At 40.3% G+C, this 19,844-nt stretch overlaps 1 protein-coding gene and 1 pseudogene across 1 annotated transcript; one reads left to right on the top strand and one right to left on the bottom strand.

The window, feature by feature from the left end:
- Positions 1 to 1,920: 1,920 nt before the first annotated feature.
- On the bottom strand, positions 1,921 to 3,992 carry LOC137271835 (GTP-binding protein Di-Ras1-like). The gene is made up of 2 exons (XM_067804230.1): positions 3,500 to 3,992; positions 1,921 to 1,976 (listed from the first exon to the last, which is right to left on the bottom strand). Exons 1-2 carry the CDS (start codon positions 3,990 to 3,992, stop codon positions 1,921 to 1,923), a joined length of 549 nt encoding a protein of 182 aa, XP_067660331.1.
- Positions 3,993 to 9,935: 5,943 nt separating this feature from the next.
- LOC137271834 (uncharacterized) overlaps positions 9,936 to 19,844 on the top strand; it is a 34,382-nt pseudogene continuing 24,473 nt past the window's right edge.

The following is a 19,844-nucleotide window of genomic DNA, read 5'->3' as shown; positions in this document are numbered from 1 at the left end:
TCTCAAAACATTCAATAATATCATATCAATACTGATTGACTCCGATAAATCTCCTAAATATTTTTAATCGTAAATACGAAATGAAGTTCCCCTACTTTTTTAAAGAGTATATAAGACAATAAGAAAAGCCCTGGATGTCAGAGGAGCTAAAACATCTGTTAGAAATTCTAGTGAGTTTTACCTTCGGGGACCAGTTGTTTCAGCGCACATTGGGCACGCTTAAAAAATAACATATGTTGAATAAATAAAGTAAAGAAAAAAGAAGAATTACTGTAATCTTTCACCACAATGTAACCTTTATACTCAGTGATAATTGATTCCGCAGATACTCGCGACTATTTTTGGACCGGTGTTGCTGCTTTCACGTATATATTTAGTCTTTGTTAGAGTGCCCATCTGGTTTTCCTGTTGTTCATGTATTGAAATTTGGAATAGCGTACTCATAGTTTATTCCCGATTCGGACATAGTGCACAAATTGGGAGAGGCATCTGTCTGAGTCAGTTTCAGTCACTGCATGGTGAGTGAATATGGTCATTCCAACAGTATCACTCTAGGATTGGATGTCCCACAAACTATCGGCTTGACATCGAACATAAACTCCCTCCCTCACTGGTCAATTGAAAAGAGAGAACCATGCGGTTCCCTTCAAGTCTATGTTCACGGTCTATACGCTTAACAGTCAAATCTCTCTAAAACATTTTGAGTAAGAACCGGTGACTGGAGAGGCAATAAGTAGTGACTTCTCAAATCAAATCATCAAAGCCTATGAGGTTCACTCATTATGTAGGTCTCCTGAATTTGTTTTTGAAAATAGTTCAGATAATTTATTGTAACGCCTTCTTTAAGAGCACGATGTTCATCTCCAGTCAGTAAAATAACGTTTATCCCATTCAAATAGAACACAGATTCAAGCAACTTCCACGTGGTGTGAACCACACGCGACCCCTCTTCCAAAACGCATCCTCATCTTGTGTGATGACGTTACCTATCCGTCTGCCTGTGCTTGAAGGGCACAATGATTTTAGTTTAGCGTCCAAATGGTACTTAAATTTTTAAAGCTAAATCGGCGGTGAGGTTAACATCCCCATCAATATGGTGCATGGACCTCTGCATCCAGATTTGAATGTCATGAAATGTTCTGTATTGACCTGCCTTTGGTTCGCTAAATATTTTGCTGTCTACGTCAGATTCAAACGCACCCCCTTCGCATTGCCACGAATAGACAATTCTTTATGCCAGTCATGTTTTATGCGCTTGTACCCTTTGCAAGGTCTTCAAAGCTTTCGTATTACAAGGAAGGGAGAACTTTGCCCAAACGTTGGTAAACGCTCCATTAATATACTAGAGAAGCAACCATCAATTCATAACTTTCTGAACTATTCATTTCGGTAAATCCCCGTTTTTGCGATTTAAAGTCGGAATCGATGACACATTCTAAAGTTGTATCTTGGGAAAGTGTAAAAAAGACACAAGTGTAGAAAAGATAATAAAACAATACCGTTCGTCTTATATCGCTGAAAGAAACTGGTGTGTGGTAAATATTATGACTTGTTTTCTTCCAGCATGTTGCCACATCCACAGCAGGTCGTGTTTATAACGTGCATATGGTGTCAAAGAGACATAGGACGCCTATGCTACTAATGCTGTGCTTCGGCACCAAATGGAAACACAACCAAGACAAGGTACCAATTTTCGCAGGATTGTTGAGTTACTTGGACTGAGACTGACAAGACCTTGGACTGAACCCGCCCGGCAAATATTGGCGAGTCTTCAGAGCGTGTTGCTTATGGGCTTTACTCGACCGAGTACCCGTTAAGGTCAATATACAACACCATTACTGACTGGCAGTGTTGCTAGAAGAAATAAAACTGCTAAACCTAAAATGAATCCCCGTGGGTTTCCAAGTTGCCTCCCTTTGGCTACTCTTCAACAGTGTAGGTGTTAGCTGCAACGGCTGTGGGCGCCTGGCAAGAGCCTGACAATGTCAAAAGTAACCTTGGAATTTACTATACCAGAATAATTGTTCGAACAATGTTTTCATTCACACGTTATTTACAAAATATGGCAACTCCGTAACATAATCAAAGTGCTGAACAACACAAAGAACACAATGACTACCGAACGGCTTTAACATCCATTATTATGAAGTGTCGCCATATCAAGATGGAATGAACATACTTTTATCGACCTCTACGCGTATAAGGCAAAATGATGCAACAATGACATTTAGGAATATATTTTATTCCGATAGCCACAAGGACACGGGCCCATAGTACAGTGTCAGATTACAATAATCGAATACAATCACAATGTTTGCAGACCATTTTCTCGATATACAAAAGTAATGGAAATTTATACCACGGACACACCAACAAAACATGGAATGTATCTTCAACTATATTCATTTCCCTAAAGTTTTCACTATGTGTTTTCTCTTGGTATAGTAAAATATCTTCCCATCTCGATCGTAAGATCACGCGCAGACGTTTATATCTGAAACTGGTTCATGAAACATTAACATCGTGGAGGTATTGTCCTGCTGATTTTAAAGCACCGTAAGATTAGAATTGACTGTTTTAAATGACCTTTGACAAGTAGTCTGTTTAGACAACCATACATTACTTAAAAGCAAAATGATTTAGTAAATTTCAAATATTCGTTAACTGATCTACCGTTAGTGTCAAACAAACACATCATGTTATAACACATCTTAGGAAATCGTGATACAGACATATTCAACGGATTTAAACACCCTATATTTGAACATTGATGTTTGTGCGTCTAGATTAAGTGGGAAACAGCCATATTCACCACAAATAGTCACATTTAGGATGTTTGATTTAACTCTTAAAGCATGTTTGTTCACGCTTACAATCGAGCCTTTCCAATGCTTCCAAACGAGAAAATATGTACCCCAAATACAAAATTTGTATGCCAAATATATTTACAAAAATGTCTTAAAATTTACATTGCTCTACAGTATCTTTAATAAACACTATATGTAAACAACTGGAATAATTTATTAGCATTACAATGCACATGAGTCGTCGAAGGAGCATTAGAATGATTGTTCTGAATGATTATGGGAATAAACGTAAAGGAAATTTGTTAATTTGAGCACTGTACACAACAAATAATTTCTTACAACAAAAGAAGGGTTGCAAAGCTTGACGCAAACGACCAGAGCTAGTAACAGTAATAACGCAAAGTTTAGTAACAATGTTGATGGAAAAGAGTTCCGATCCTCTCTCTGGGATGGGAGAGCCGTTATGAAGGTAGGGTGTTGAGGTTTCCTCCTAAGGACAGGTACATCGGTATCACGACGCCTGAGCAGATGTAGCCTTGTCCATCAAATGTTCCAGAAGCCCAGTAGTCTGTCCAGAATTCATGTTAGTTTTAATCTGAAAATGCGTCTTAACCGCTGTAACTTAGAGAGCTTTTTTGGCGGTTCTTGTTGATCAGTGGTAATTGACGCATACCAGCTTCCAAGACACTTACTCATAATGTCCCCACAGAGTTTCGTGACATGTTTCATGTTATTTTCAAACACCTCTCTGTAGTTCATCATCCAGTCCCACACAACCAAACAAGCTACCTTGGACTCGGTCACAAATTCCTTACAGTCCACTCGATAACCGACAACGAAAATAGGCAAATCTGTTTCCATGCCCTTTTCTTTGAGAATGATATCTTTGATCAGAGGCAGAACCTCGAAAGACTCTTTGTCCTCTACCAAGTGCATCAGAATGAAGGCATCGCACTCTCCGATCCTTATTTGCAAAGCTCTGTCAGACACACTGTCTTGCGTTATGTCAGTGATGTGAAAGATTACCTCACAGTCTCTGATGGTCCATATATATTCGTTTTCCATGAACATCTGACTTTCGCCCCATACATCTTCCAGCTGACTCACGAAGGAGCGTTTGCCAACACCAGCCTCTCCTACAATCATAACATGCAGTGCTGAACTCGGCGCGTCGGACAGACTCATTGTTGGTGAACTGAATCCTTCAGAACATTAACTTTAAACTGTCAACACGTCCTTGTTGTGCTGTCTTAAACGGTGCTCAAGTCAACAGACTGTCTTCGTATGCAGCAGTTGTTGCCAGTCTCATATTTATACCTCATTCTGTTTTCGTGACGTCAACACACAGCTAAACTGTGATGTTCATTTTCACAGTTTGCACCCAAGCACGATGTAACGCGACAACACGACTTGACAATGTCCATCGCAGGGTTTCATCTTTAAGTAGCATTTTAGAACTTCTTTCTTGCAATGGATGCGACGGGTTAACTCTCACTTAGCCAGTCTAACCAAAAAGGTCTTGTTAAGACAACACTGCACCATGGCTAGGTGAGAGATGCGAGCGAGGTAATTACCATTAGTCACTGAAGCGTGAGCCTTTGTTTAAGATCTATAGTCTGTATCTGCAATGCGACACATTTATGCGACTTGCATTTCATAACATGAATATAAAAGAAAACGATATCATAAATTACATCATATCATGGCATGCATGAATATAAGCATCCATAAAGCAAAAGTAAGCAAAGAGCCAGATGAAAACTTAAAACTGATTAAATCTTCTTGAAGTGGAAATAAAGTTCTGTACTGATCTGATAATATCATGATTTATAGATCTGGGTGATTCGAGCTTACCATACACAGCATAATTTATGTTAACTTATATCCATGTTTGAAATAAAGTAAATCGTTTCTTACAGCATCATACTTGGGACATATAAAAAATAATGAAAAGTGTCCTCGAAGGTAGCACCCCGAAGTACATTTTGGCTTATCTTACTCGTTTGAATCACTACATTCTAATCGGAGTTTGCAGTGGATTATTTGACAGAACCTGTTTCCACTGTTGATGTCAACTCCAAATGATTTCAAAGTATGGCAATATGATGTAATCCTTTTCTCTGAATTCAGTTGGTGATCGTATTTGTCAGGGGTCTTCAAACAAAGAATCCCAAAGTCAGTAGTACTGGGTAAAGCTGGTAATTTGCTAATCCAAATATTGTGAAAATCTGATGTCTGCTAAACAGTCCTGTCCAGATTAAACACCATCACAAAACATATCACTAATTGTGTGAAGATGGCTCCGATGACCAAGTCACAGTCAGAATAGGACCTTTGCTTGTGCACTCTGGACAGAATAGGACACTCAGTTGTTTATTAGCACCTGATAGCAAACCTTTGGAACAATCAATCCAAGGAACAAGTAGAAACCTACCAAGAATGTTTTGGAGAATGTGAAACGTATGTCTGTCCGTGTAAATTCGTCTTTTCCTGAGTTTAACTCAAAAACCGTTCAATATTTCTCCACCAAACTTGGCGCATAGATAGGTCTGCTGCCAGGTGAAAAGGTGGATAGATACCCAAGTCTAGTTTTAATTCCACCATGTATCAGTTTTATTGCAGATCCCGTGTAGTGTCCGAAGAATAATGTGTTCCTGTCATCATAGTGGATTACTGGCCACAGCTGTTGTTTACTGTATATTCAGTTGTTGTCATATTCTGGGGGTCGACTACGGATTGAGCTGAGACTGACTGGGAGAGGTGACCATCGATTACTTTACTCGGATCAAAGTGTCCACACTCCAGTGAACCATCATGGTTTTTTGCTTTGTTATCAGACATGAACCTTCAGGTCAGGCGGTGATTTAAAGACTATCAAAAAACTCAAAGGACTGAAGGAGTCCACATAGTATCTTCCTCTTTCAATTGGAATAGATTCTAAAGTCATCACCTGTGCTAGCGAGTACTACTCAATTGCAAGTTGATTCGAGCAGCAACTGATTGAAGACTTGAGTAAATCAACTAGTCGTCTCAGGAGGTCAGTATTATCAAGAGACTGCAGCACGTAATCATGGTGGACAGTGTCGTGTGCTTTTGCTGCCAACATCCACTCCTTGCCCACTTCTTTGTAAATTAATCAATGAAACACCCTTTGAATATTATATATTGTGTTTTCATACATGTGATGGATTTTGAGGATCAGTCACGTCTCCTATTTTTGGAAGGAGTATTGTGCGACCTTTGCAGAACACAGTACGTAATGGTGTTTGGGCACGGGGGAAAAATTTTCATTACCGGTTTCGAATGCCGTCAGACCCAGGAGATATATTAAATTTGGCCTTCTTGACATCGCTTTGCAGGGAATATAGCAATTTGTACCAAACTACGCTGTTATTTTCTCATACATTGCGTCATCGTTCATGTTCACCATCAGCTGCCTGTAAAGATACTTCCATTATTCCTAGAGAGTTTATTTTTTGATTTATAAGTTTATTTCCAGTTTCTTTCTTTCTTTCTTTTAGTCCAAGCCGCCTTCAGTTTTGCCTTAAGGGAACCAACGGTTTGCGGAAATGTGTTGTTTTTTTTGGTTTTTTTGCAGCGTTTTGCATTTCAGTTTAAATTTTCTCCAAATTGCCTTGCCTTTTTGACATTAGATTCCCTGATGATTTTAACTTAATGTACAGCACAATCCAGGATGGACGTTTCAATCATTTTTACTTGTTGTGATGTTTCATATCTGATCAATAGATAGGCTCACAGAAAGTGTCACTGAAATAACTTTATTTAATTAATCAATTTCATACTTGAGAAAAGATTTATGTGTTTGTTTGACTGGCATTTGTTTGTCTAGAAGCATATAAGATGTTTCATCATAAATAGAATGAAAATTAATATCTATATGTTTTCCAGAACTATCTGCAACTGAGGATGAAGAAGAATGAGGGTCAGAAATTTCGGGGTCAAGTGGCTCTGTGCAGCAAGATTTGGCATCAGGAAGAGAAAAGAGGTAGACCGAGACATCGATTTGAAGTTTTGGGTCTCCTGCCACTTGAGCATTCTGCTCATGCAAAAGTTCCGTTTATTATATTTTACTGATTTAAAATTATATGCAGCAAAAATGGGTCAGGTTGTCCTGGCACAGGCTCAAGGCCCGTTGCCCCTCTACACGCAGCCGAGACAGCAAATGGGACTTCTCCCCGGAAACGCTGCCTAGTCAAAACCCAACAACAACTTTCCACAGAATGTGTAGACTCCGCAACACAGACTTCTGCATTACACAGAATGTCAAAAGGGTGCCAGGAAACAGAGGAGGTACCAGATCAAGGGCAACAAGAGCAATGGGGAGCCTGAGGAGGGAAGGTGTACTCTTAATGCAAGCGCGACGTTTCAATGGCATGGTTTGCATAATTGTCATGCTTATCAAGAATCTTGCTATAAGAAAGGACAGAAAATTCAATGATATAAATATATGCAATAATTTTATCTAAAAGGACAAGATCAGGTTTGCTGACTGGAATTCCTCTGAGGCTGCACATGGGCCGATTTCCAAGAAGTTTGCAAAGCGTTTTCAGGGTCATAGTATGGGTGGTCCACAGAGTCAAGCAACAATGAGCCATGTGTCATCATGTCCCTTAAGATAAAGTGGGCATCGAATTAGTGTACAATCGGGCACGCTAGAGAGGTCGCGGAGGGGATTATTTTCACAGAAAATAGAATGCATTTTTCATATACTAGCAGGCCTGTTGCTATAGAAACATAACTCCGCTGGCCATGTGACCGATATGGTGGCCAATTCAAAAAGAGATTCCAGTAAAAACAATACATTTTAAAACTGTAAGTTTTCTGGACTGTCTGCATTACTACCTCTAGCGTCTTCACAACATCCATGTGTCTACTTTGGGTCCATAACAAAGTTAGTCGTTTTTGTGACATTTCACGCAATTGAAGACGGGTTTGAGTTTTGAGTCTTTTACACAACACAGCCTAGACCATTGTGACTCATGTCATTTATAACACTGTGTTGATCGTGGATTGTCAAGACTCGGAAATATTCACGACCCCCACTATGTAGCTGGAAAACAATATTGCGAAACAAACAAACAAAGTATTCAGTGTTCAAAATATGTTGTTTAGGATAGTTCCCATTCACGTTTGCATGCTGGAAGATCATAAACAGAGATGCAAACGTCCCCACATCTAAAACAATCAACTGTAAACTTCATGAGCATATGTTAATGACTCACATAACAAGTAAAAATCACATCACATTGCCATTAAATAAATTCGCAATAATTCTGCTGTTAGAGATCGGAAAGGTTTTGTTTGTGAACTGGTGACAGAAGGCACACAGAACTGATTAGGCAAATTTGTCGGTGCGGAATCCCACTTCATCGCTTACACATATTTAGGAAGTGGACATCGACGGAGTCGTTGGTGAGGCGGCGGCGAAAGTGAGTGAGCAAGTACGGTTTACGGAGCTTTCAGCAATATTCCAGTAATATCAAGGCGAGGGACACCAGAAATTGGCTTCACAAATTGTACCTAGATGGGGAAAAGGAACCCGACGAGCGAATACTTGAGCCAGTAGGTTGCCCAACTGCCTCCGACGGTGAAGGCCATGTACATCTACAGAAGATGCTGGGGATAAACAGCCTAGGCTGCCATTGCATGAAGTCAAAATGGCAATGCTACACTTTGAGTATAACAGCGTTGCGAAGCTATTAACGATCATTAACGATTTGTCTGGAGTTGTTTCTTTGTAAAGCTGTAACTAATACCTGAGTGTCTTACCCGTTCTGACCCGTGAAGGTCCCGGGGTAGAATAGGCCTTCAGCAACCCATGCTTGCCATAAAAGGTGACCGTGCTTGTCGTAAGAGGCGACTAACGGGATCGGGTGGTAAGGCTCGCTGACTTGGTTGACAAATGTCATCGGTTCCCAATAGGGCAGATCGATGCTCATGTTGTTGATCACTGGATTTTCTGGTCCAGACTCGATTATATACAGACCGCCGCCTTATAGCTTGAATATTGTTGGGTGCGGCATAAAACTAAACTCACTCACTCACTTACCCGTTCTGCTGCTGTCTGTGAATATGTTCAATCTCTCGCGATCAATACTGAACATCTTTTGCTGTTCAGTATGTTAAAAGGCTACGACATCATCGACACCATCACGAAATAATCGTAATTCTCTAGAATGGATTATGTTTGTGTTTCAGGTATGTACTTTTTCCCATTAGCACTATTCCCTGACAAACACTAGCCTTGTTAGATATGTACCGGAATTACAAGAGAACTGTACGTTTTGTACGTTTCATATTCTGTTGAATATTTCATGGCTTTCCCAACATCTGTTCAACAATATAGTAGCCGGTTAAGCCTACCCGCCCTCAGTCCAAACATGGTTTATATCGTCGACTATTCACACTGAACAGACATTCTGTTTTGTTGTGAAGAGAGACAGCCACGTACAGAATATAGTTTCTTGTTTGCTTACTGCTTCTTCGTCTAAAGTGGACAAAATGCCTAGACTGAGACTGTTAGTGTTTAATATGTATTAAAATGTTCGGTTTAACCAAGATTTCAAACCCTCCACATTACCTGGACATTCATGGTAATGTATATTGACAGATGGTGTATTATCATAAACATACAGCATTTGTGTCGTGGTTGATCCGGCATCTATTAGCGGACAGTAATTACATTGATGACGCTTAAAATGTGATTACTGTAAGTGCTTGACAAACTCGGAGTTCACAAGATAACACACGCAGCAAAGAACACTTATCGTAAAAATATCAAAATACATTGTTGCATCATAGATATTCAGTTCAACCACATCTTACATCCTTTTGTTATAATATATTGCTATAAACAAATCAGAGGCTAGTTCTGTGGCAACATAGCTTCTCGTGGTGTTGACTGAGCTAATACCGGTCTATATTCTTTAAACGTTACTACACGAGTTGTATTCAGCTATGTCGCATGAACGTTTCAATGCAACTGCAAGGAAATGCCTCGGGTCACATTGCAAGTATGCCTAACCCTGTATAAATAAAACGTATTGTGTGTAAGTGACGATATACGTTATATCTGAGCACATTGCTCAGTATCTTTGGTGGTGGCGAATGAAGATGGAATCTCCGTGGAGTCTTTTTGCAGCCTGGATCCTAGCAACATGTTTAACACCAGGACAAGCTGGTACGATGCTTTCTATTTTCTTTTTAAAATCCTGTGTTGTCTTTCATTTGTTAACAACACCTTTCATCTAATGGATTAGTACTTTACAAGTTTACAGTTATACAACGTGCTGAATTCTATCCCCGTTACAACGGAGTGTAAACTCATGGTGACCACAAGGTCGGCACATTCAACGAGCTAATTATTGGAGACTGTATATCCACTCTTTATCGTACTGACCCTTGGAGGTCCGGGGTAGAATAGGCCTTCAGCAACCCATGCTTGCCATAAAAGGCGACTATGCTTGCCGTAAGAGGCCAGTAACGGCATCGGATTGTCAGCCTCGACGACTTGCTTGATACATGTTGTCGGTTCCCAATTGCGCAGATTGATGCTTATGCTGTTGATCACTGGTCCAGACTCGATTATTTACAGACCGCAGCCATATAGTTGGAATCATGCTGAGTGTCCAGTAACACTAAACTCACTCACTCACTTGCTGTATCGCACTACTTTGTTGTGTTCTCGTCTTGGCGGAATAAGTATCTTTGGAGACTCTGACTCATCATGTACGATTAGTTGTGATGTTTTGGAGCCAGTTTCATTTGGATGACGTTTTCATTAAATTTCAGTTGAAACAGTCTTGTTTTCTGCCCAAAACTGTTATCGGAGAATTAAGTCCTGGATCTCCACGCATTAAAAAACAGAAACTTTCTAGTAAAGAAGGAATGTTTGTTAGACATATACGTATGGTGGCGCAGAGTACACACTCAATTAAGTAGTAATTCTGAATATTAATTACAAGACAAATAAATATAACTATTTATCTGAAATTACAAACAAGACTTAGATGTAGATAAATTATAGATCATAAGAAACATGTTGAATTTAGAATGTAGACATGATATGAGTTGTACCACGTGGTAAGCAACCACGATTACCATAACTTATGGGTCTAATAGTTAAAATGTTTTAGATTTAATTACTGGCTATACACTTCTATCTGTGATAGTGTAGTTGTTTTCCTGTACTTCGTGGACAGGGTTTTATGATTTACCTTTAATTATTATTAATCTATATCTTCATTAATCACGATATGGCTGAATATTGCCTATGTGACTTCAACTTTTTATTCACTCACTCACTGTTCCGCTCGCTCATTAACTCCAGTGTAGCGAGCCAATTTTTGGTGTCTCCCTGTCGTGATATTGCTAGAATAGTGCTTCAAAGCAGCGTATAGCTAAACCCACTCACTCATTCACTCTCACTCACTCACTCTCTCTCTCACTCACTCACTCACTCGGAAGGCCACTCGAAAGGTCACTCGAGACAATGGACATGTTAAGGATGAATTCAAGCGAGCTTTTCATGAACGCTTCATCAGCAAATGTAACGGATGGATAAGACTCTATTGGTATTTCCAAATCAATTTGTTCACTCGGACAAGAGAGGCGTCCTTGTACCCACATGTCAACACCATCTAGATCATGCATAGTTCACAAGTGCATGGTATGAACAATTTCACCCCATCCGTTATGCCGTTCTATGTGTTGAACACGCAAAATTATGCAATTTTTTCTTCTGCCTTGGAAGGAGACTCATCCTCAGTACCCTCGTTCCCATCATTTTCCATCCGTAGCTTGACCTTGAAGACCTCACAAAGACTTAAATCCCTAAGGTACCTTTGTATACACCCTCCACTGACAAAGGCCAGTCTGAACGACTGGTATATTGACTAAGGGTGGCCTCCAAAGAAGTGTAGCTCCACAATCACGGTTCTGTTGATACACCTCATCAAATCATTCCAAGTAGCTATTCCCAACCGTTAAATAGTCATACAGATGTTATTATTAGTAAATGTATCCTGAGAAATATTAAATGTTTAACCCTGAACATTTTTGTGTCATGTTTGCCACGTCCTAGGTATATGCTTTAGGTTGTATAGTCAATAGTCTGAAGTAAAACGTGCAGCATGTGCCCCGTCTGATAATTCAGCCAGGAATTGCTTTTACATTGCTTTCTGTCTGTTTCCACGTACCTTTGGGGATGGCTAACACCCAATAATCCATACCCAAGTCGTTTAATCATATGGGCATCGTGTTCAGTGTGAGCAACACATATTACCTCTCGCTATCGTATCTATCAGGAACCATTCCGCAAAATGTATTCCTGGAAGTGATTTCAGAGAACCGATTTCTTCGCTTGAGATTTGTCAGCCTTCGAGAAGCCGTTCACGGCGGCACAACGTTCCTGTCGTCAAAGATTGGTGCTTTGTATATACTGAGGGAAACAAGTAAGGGAACATCTCTTGATGGTAGTGTTCCTCCTTTATTTCCTCCCACAGCGCTATTCAAAGTTAGTGATTTACACTGGAAAATATTAAAGGAACACTTATTTTCTTGTGTTCCTTTGTTTGTTTATTTCAATACAGTTCGGCTATTGATGGTGCCGCGTTATAAATGTAAAACATATACTCAGGGAAAGAAATAAGGAAACACACGAAAGTACAAGCGTTCCTATCCATTTCCAGATATTCACCCACAGTACATTAGAAAGCTTGTGATTAAACCTGGAAAGGAATAAACTTAAGGAACACTTGTACTTTCATGAGTTCCCTTATTTGGTTCCATGAGTATATTATGGTGATATAATATACACGCAGCCAAACATTTCTCTGTACAGTTGGTCAGGAATCATACTTTTATCAGTTTTATATACATGTCCCGCCCATCGCAGTTCGAGGGCACACGAAAGTGCAGTCCGAGTCGATCGCGCGCGGCTACTGTGGCTCTTAACAACGATCGGTTTTTCCTAGGTCCTCTGAAAAACCAAGACAGGGCAGCGTGTATGTCACGCTTGGTAAACGAACTGCGCTTTCGAACGAACCAGCTGCGTTTGTCTTTGAATTATGGTCCTGTAAGAAAATGCAGAACGAGATGTTGAAACTGTTTTCATCATGACCAAAATGACCAAGATGATTATACTGCATTGAACATTAGTATATAAATCATTCTCTCGTCACGTCGAACAACCGGGTTCGATTCCCAAAGTGGGAACAATGTGTGAAGCCCATTTCTTGTGTCCCCCGCTGTGATATTGCTGGAATATTGTTTAAATCATCGCAAATTTGAACTTACTAACTGTACATTTTTCCAGCTTTCACTGCAAGTGTGACAGTATCACAAGACGGGATTCCAACGCCTGACTCGTGCCTACTTCCCGCAGTGCTGCCCATCACAATACGAACCCCGCAGGAAACCATCACTCTATCCCTCTCCCTAAACACCGACATTAAGGAGAAGACGCCCATGTTCTTCATGAGAAAAAGCAAAACTGGATCTCCTATCTTCATCAAGGACAGCATCACAGGAGCTAAGGTACAGTGGTCATCCCCTACCAATACTAGATCGATGCTACAGCTGTTGATCACTCGTCATGGAGCTGGAAGTTTGCTGAGTGCAGCGTAAAACAACCGACTAACTCTATCAATACCATTAGGAATAGGTTGGTGTGGAGCTTTGGTTAGTGTGGGCCTTTGGTCAGTGTTGGCCCTTGGTCAGTTTGGTGCATGTCAGCCCTTGATCCGTGTGGGCCTTTGGTCTGAACCAGACTTTGATCAGAATCAGCCCCTGGTTAGAGTCGGCATTTGGTCCGTGTCGGCATTTGTTCCGTGATGGCCTTTGGTCAGTGTCCGTCAGTGTCGGCGTTTGTTCATGATCAAAGTAACCCATGCTTGCCATAAAAGGCGACTATGCTTGTCGTAAGAGGCCACTAACGGGATCAGGCCCGCTGACTTGGTTGACGCATGTCATCGGTTCCCAATTGCGAAGATCAATGCTCATGTTGTTGATCACTGGATTGTTTGCCCCGACTCGATTATTTACAGACTGCCGCCATATAGCTGGAATATTGCTGAGTGCGGCGTAAAACTAAACTCACTCAGTTACTCACTCATGATCCAGGTCGGGCTTTGGCTAAAGTCGGTCCCTGAAACTAGATCTCAGACAGAGCAGTATCTCATGTGTCTTCGCACAAAGTGTCGCCATTGCCTGTTGGAATGTACATAAATATCACACTTCTGAATGCGGTTTCAAATAAACACAGACCCATCCTGTATTCAAAATCTGATTTTACAAGCGAATTCTCACTGATGTGGAAGTGGTTACGTCGGTTCTATTTGGTGAGAAACACCCCCTCCCAATTACCTCTTGTAGTATAATCGTCTTTTATGAACTTAGCGCCCAAACAGTAAACATCATGTCCCGTCATGTATTATGTCTCATGACATTTAGGTATGTATGCTGTCCCAAAAAAAACGTGACCACTCTAGGATTTCATACGGCAAAATTATAAACGAATGTTGTTATGATTATTTATTATTAGACATTATTAATAATAACACAAATCGACATGATGACAAGTCAACTTTGTTTCGTAATGTCCCTCCAATACATAAAGAAAATATTCCAACTGAAGTCTAGAAATAATGGTCGAGTCTCGTCGTGTTTGAGGCGCAATCACGGACACAAACGATTCAAATCGTATTTTTATGTTTCAGACGTCAGCAGTGTATCACGGGAACTCCCATAGGTCTCAGTTCGAAGTGACCTGCAGGATGTTGGGTGTAAATGAACGCCAGTATATTCTTGTGAGTACTGGTCATCCGTTTTGCAGCTCATGTCCACTCCACCTACCACCTACACCAGTCCCATGACAGAATGTATCTTCAGCAGCTCAGCGACAAATGGGGTTTGGTGTCAGAACCGTCGACTTGGTTGATGCGTCTATTATAATTTTCACAGCCCATGGTATCAGCTATTCTTGTAAAACTTTAAACTTTGAAACTAGTTTTAATTCTTAGCATATATCTGATGGTCTTCTTTAAAATGAGTTCTTGTTGAGTAAATGAAAGTAAATGGAACTAAAGCTTCGAGTTCTTCCGTTTCTGGCGTCCCCGGCCGTGATATTTTCTGGAATTTTGCAGAAAGTGCCATAAAACACAACTCACTCATTTTATTACTCGAGTTACCTTTCCCTACAGGTCGGTTCTTTTGTGCTGTCAGATGGCAAGGAGTACCAGCTGGAGAAAGCTACTCATACGTTTCATTGGCTGGACTTCACAAACCTGTATATTCTGACGGAGGAAGGGGAGAGCCCTCCTGCTTTTAATGCTGGGGAGTACCTTGATGGTAGGCTGGGATTATTAAGTACAAATAATATCCAAAAATTGGAAAAATGAAAAATTAATGCTTTCTGAAACACCCGGGCACACATACACACACAAGCACGCACACAGATACACCGATGTATAACATAAGATAATAAGCCACCTCGATGTCAATGATGTTCATTGTACGAGTAAGGCATTCGACCCATAAAAGAGCAATATATGCAACACATGTTACAGGTCACAATACAAATTACAGTTAAGATAAAATATTGCTTCTAAGGATTAGAAAATGTTTTACACAAGGCAGTAGATTACGAGTTAATTTTAATTTTTGGAGGATAGAATGGAAACAAATGCAGCTGAAGGATATTATAAGAGGTAATTATTTGGGTGCAGTACGCTACCCTGTGCAGTTAAAAGAACCCCCCGAATGCGTTGGTAAATGAGCAGATGGTGGTCACACGAGTACGTGCGAACATCTAGTTGCAGGTACATCAGTAAACATGGACAAAAGTACTGTGACTATAAGTCCTAGTCTACCCAGCTGAAAATGGGTACCTCGTAAGGATGGGAAAGTCACATTAACCCTAGTGGCTGCAAGAGTTGTATGGTCCCCGGGGAGTTGAGAATGAAAATACGATGTGCCGTTGAGATCGAGGCGTTTATAACATGCATCTAGACGGAGTGGACTATAACCCTATATAAATACTCATGTAATATAACAATATCGCCTGTCCCTACACATCATCCATTCTCATCTGCGGGCATATTACCGTTTTCAATTCCGACGACAGTGGGCCGCCGTCGGCGCCACAATCTACTTCAAGTTTTGCTCGTGCTATACCAAATGACGTGTACATGGATCTAATGGCGCTCATAGAGAACTCTGTGTATCTAAGGTAAGGATGTTTGCCATTGCTCTCAACTCATATGTGTCACCATGCATTGAATAAATCTTTATTGTATACGGTTGTTGTGCCCATATTGCGATGTTTTTGGAACGTAATAGTATTTTCCAGGTTAACGTAAAGGTGTTTCTAGATTTTGTAATTCCACCGCCCAGTTATCATTTGAGTTTAGACTTAAGTCCCCCGATGTATCGATTCAGTAGCATGTTTATTTATGCTGAGTCAAGTAAATAAGAAAGCTGAAGCTTTTCTAAATCTTTTCCTTTAAATGTAAGCAACTCAATCTTTGTAATTTTACACAGGGGTTTTAATTTTTAAAAAAATTATCAATACAAGTTTCTGATTCAGTTGATTGTTTGGTTTGTTTGCAGATCTACGTCGCATCAGGCTGTACGTTGTTCTCTGGTCATGGGTGGTGTGTGTGTGTGTGTGTGTGTGTGTGTGTGTGTGTGTGTGTGTGTAGGGGGGAGGGGCAATGGGTTGATGTACCCTCGATGTTTAATTATACATGCCATTTAAATAAGGTAAGTAATGACACGTGCCGGCGGTAGGGTAGAACATGCTTACCCCTGACGCAAACATTTATGGATATATAGCACCTATGTTGCCCTTAAAATCAAATGTAACCTGTTATTGTGGATAGTGAAGTCCAGACAACCAGGGGTGGTGGTGGTGGTGTGTGTGTAGTGGGGAGGGGCAATGGGTTGATGTACCCTCGATGTTTAATTATACATGCCATTTAAATAAGGTAAGTAATGACACGTGCCGGCGGTAGGGTAGAACATGCTTACCCCTGACGCAAACATTTATGGATATATAGCACCTATGTTGCCCTTAAAATCAAATGTAACCTGTTATTGTGGATAGTGAAGTCCAGACAACCAGGGGTGGTGGTGGTGGTGTGTGTGTAGTGGGGAGGGGCAATGGGTTGATGTACCCTCGATGTTTAATTATACATGCCATTTAAATAAGGTAAGTAATGACACGTGCCGGCGGTAGGGTAGAACATGCTTACCCCTGACGCAAACATTTATGGATATATAGCACCTATGTTGCCCTTAAAATCAAATGTAACCTGTTATTGTGGATAGTGAAGTCCAGACAACCAGGGGTGGTGGTGGTGGTGTGTGTGTAGTGGGGAGGGGCAATGGGTTGATGTACCCTCGATGTTTAATTATACATGCCATTTAAATAAGGTAAGTAATGACACGTGCCGGCGGTAGGGTAGAACATGCTTACCCCTGACGCAAACATTTATGGATATATAGCACCTATGTTGCCCTTAAAATCAAATGTAACCTGTTATTGTGGATAGTGAAGTCCAGACAACCAGGGGTGGTGGTGGTGGTGTGTGTGTAGTGGGGAGGGGCAATGGGTTGATGTACCCTCGATGTTTAATTATACATGCCATTTAAATAAGGTAAGTAATGACACGTGCCGGCGGTAGGGTAGAACATGCTTACCCCTGACGCAAACATTTATGGATATATAGCACCTATGTTGCCCTTAAAATCAAATGTAATCTGTTATTGTGGATAGTGAAGTCCAGACAACCCCTAGTGCATATATTTGACAGATGGTTCATGCTGTCAGCTGACAGGACGGACGCGCAAAGGAAACAAGAGGCAATGGACAATATTCGAGGACACTTTGCTCGCATTTTCAATGCCGTATGTAAATTAATTTTCAGATCGGGGGTATTCATGCAGAGCGTTGAAGCACTGTAACTCCCAATGATAACTCCGCTATAGTTGTTTGTGATTCATAGCTCCTGATTTAATATTAAATATCCTATCGATTAGTTTTGAGTAGAATGTATTTGAATCAGAAATAATTACTTTTTATACCTGAATTCTGTGAAATGCTCCTAAAGTGTTATTGTGACAGATAGTTATCACATTTACTAAAATTGTTCCCGTCACTTTATATTGAAATTTTAAGTCACTCACCCACCTCGCGTGTACTTGTAAAAGTAACAATGTCTAGATACATAGACAGTAATATTATGATATCATCTGTCATGTTCTCCTGTTACCTGTAATGATGATCAGTCATCTGTAACGTTATCCTGTCACCTTTGATGTTATCCTGCTCATTGTTATCCTGCCACCTGTAATATTTATTATCCTGTCAAACGTGATGTTCTACTGCTACCTGTGATATTATCCTGTCACATGTGATGTATCCTGTCATCGGTGATGTTAACCTGCTACCTGTAATACCATCCTGTCATATGTGATGTTATCCTGTTACTTGTTATGTTATCCTGACTCTTTTATTGTTATCCTGCCACCTGTAGCGTTTTCCTTCCGCTTGTGATAATGTCTGTCACCTTTAATGTTATCCTGTCACCTGTGATATTTTCCTGTCATGTGGGATGTTATTCTGTCTCCTGTGACGTTATCCTGTCACCCGTGATGCAAGTTAATCAGAGGTTCAAAACTGCGACCCAGAGGATACATATCAGAATTGCTGGGTTTATTATTGAGGTAAGAGTCTCAACAAGAGAGGATACTCTCGCAACCAGCATCTGAATATTGATATTTGGTACTTTTAAGGAACATAGCATCTTCGTAAATCCTAGTGTGGGACGTGAATATACTGGTACTTGATACTTTTACCGAATATAGCAACCTTGTCAGCTCTTGGGTAGGACGTGAATATTGATGCTTGGTACTTTTACGGGACATCTCAGATTACTGATGGTTTGAAGAGGATGTTAAATGAAAAGATTGAATCCAGTGTACAGCCGTTTGTATCTTGCTGTTATACTGTCATTTGTCGACAGATACTGTGAAAAGAAAAGTTTGTTTTCTTCGCTCTATGTCTGGAATATTGCTAATGAAAAGCTTTAACTCACTCACTCACGTATAAATTTTCATGATGAGGTCATCTAGAGTTAATATTGACAGTGTATCCGTCGTTAGGTTTCTAGACAGGTTGAGTTAGGTATTTCACACCACATCTAACACAAGCTTATAGGGAGTCCATGATGAACTGGTCGTCATTACGATCCACAGTTAATTAATAGTCCTTGTTGGACAGGAACTCAATACGGCGAGCTCGAATCCCAGATTCGCCATGATTTTTGTTTCTGGGTTTGTCTTTGCCAAGCCTATACCCATGGGTTTCCCAAACTGGTTTATTTTGTGGGCTCTATCCTGAGACAACGACCGTGAAAATGCATTACACGATTTTTTCAGGACGACGGAAGCAACGAGTGGTTTGACAGTGTCCGGCGGACCGAAACAGATCAGACATGCATGACACCAAGGGTTCAAATTAAATACTGAATGGTCGCTGTTGTTTCAGTTTTTTCTATATAGTAAACATAGCCAACTTGAATATCTGGTTACAAGGTTTTGGAAAGCTTAAAATGGGGTGTCCTTCAAACCACGGCCCTTCTTTTAAATATATATATATCAAGCAAGCCAAATGTTTGAATGTTGATTGAACATATACTATTAAACGAAGTAGGGGATGTTGGATTTGCAAGATTGACAAAATGCATATGATGACACTCAAGAGGAAACAGATGGAGAGGAGAATTATATATATATATTAGTTGCATTGCCATTGGCTTGTAGCATGCTCGCAAAATGGAATGTCCTCTATATTTTTACGATATATTTTTTAGATTGTTGCCAAACATTACCATCATCCAAGAGGTACAACAAAACAGAATGTTTTTAAGAAATATTAAACCACACATGATTTTACTAATCATTCTTAAAAATAAAATGGAAGTTTTTCTAACACTTGACATCAAGAATATAGTT

The sequence above is a fragment of the Haliotis asinina genome, chromosome 2 (assembly GCF_037392515.1).
Source record: "Haliotis asinina isolate JCU_RB_2024 chromosome 2, JCU_Hal_asi_v2, whole genome shotgun sequence".
NCBI lineage: Eukaryota > Metazoa > Mollusca > Gastropoda > Lepetellida > Haliotidae > Haliotis > Haliotis asinina.
Note: the sequence above shows the minus strand (reverse complement) of the source record. Positions and strands in the feature narration are given on the sequence as shown.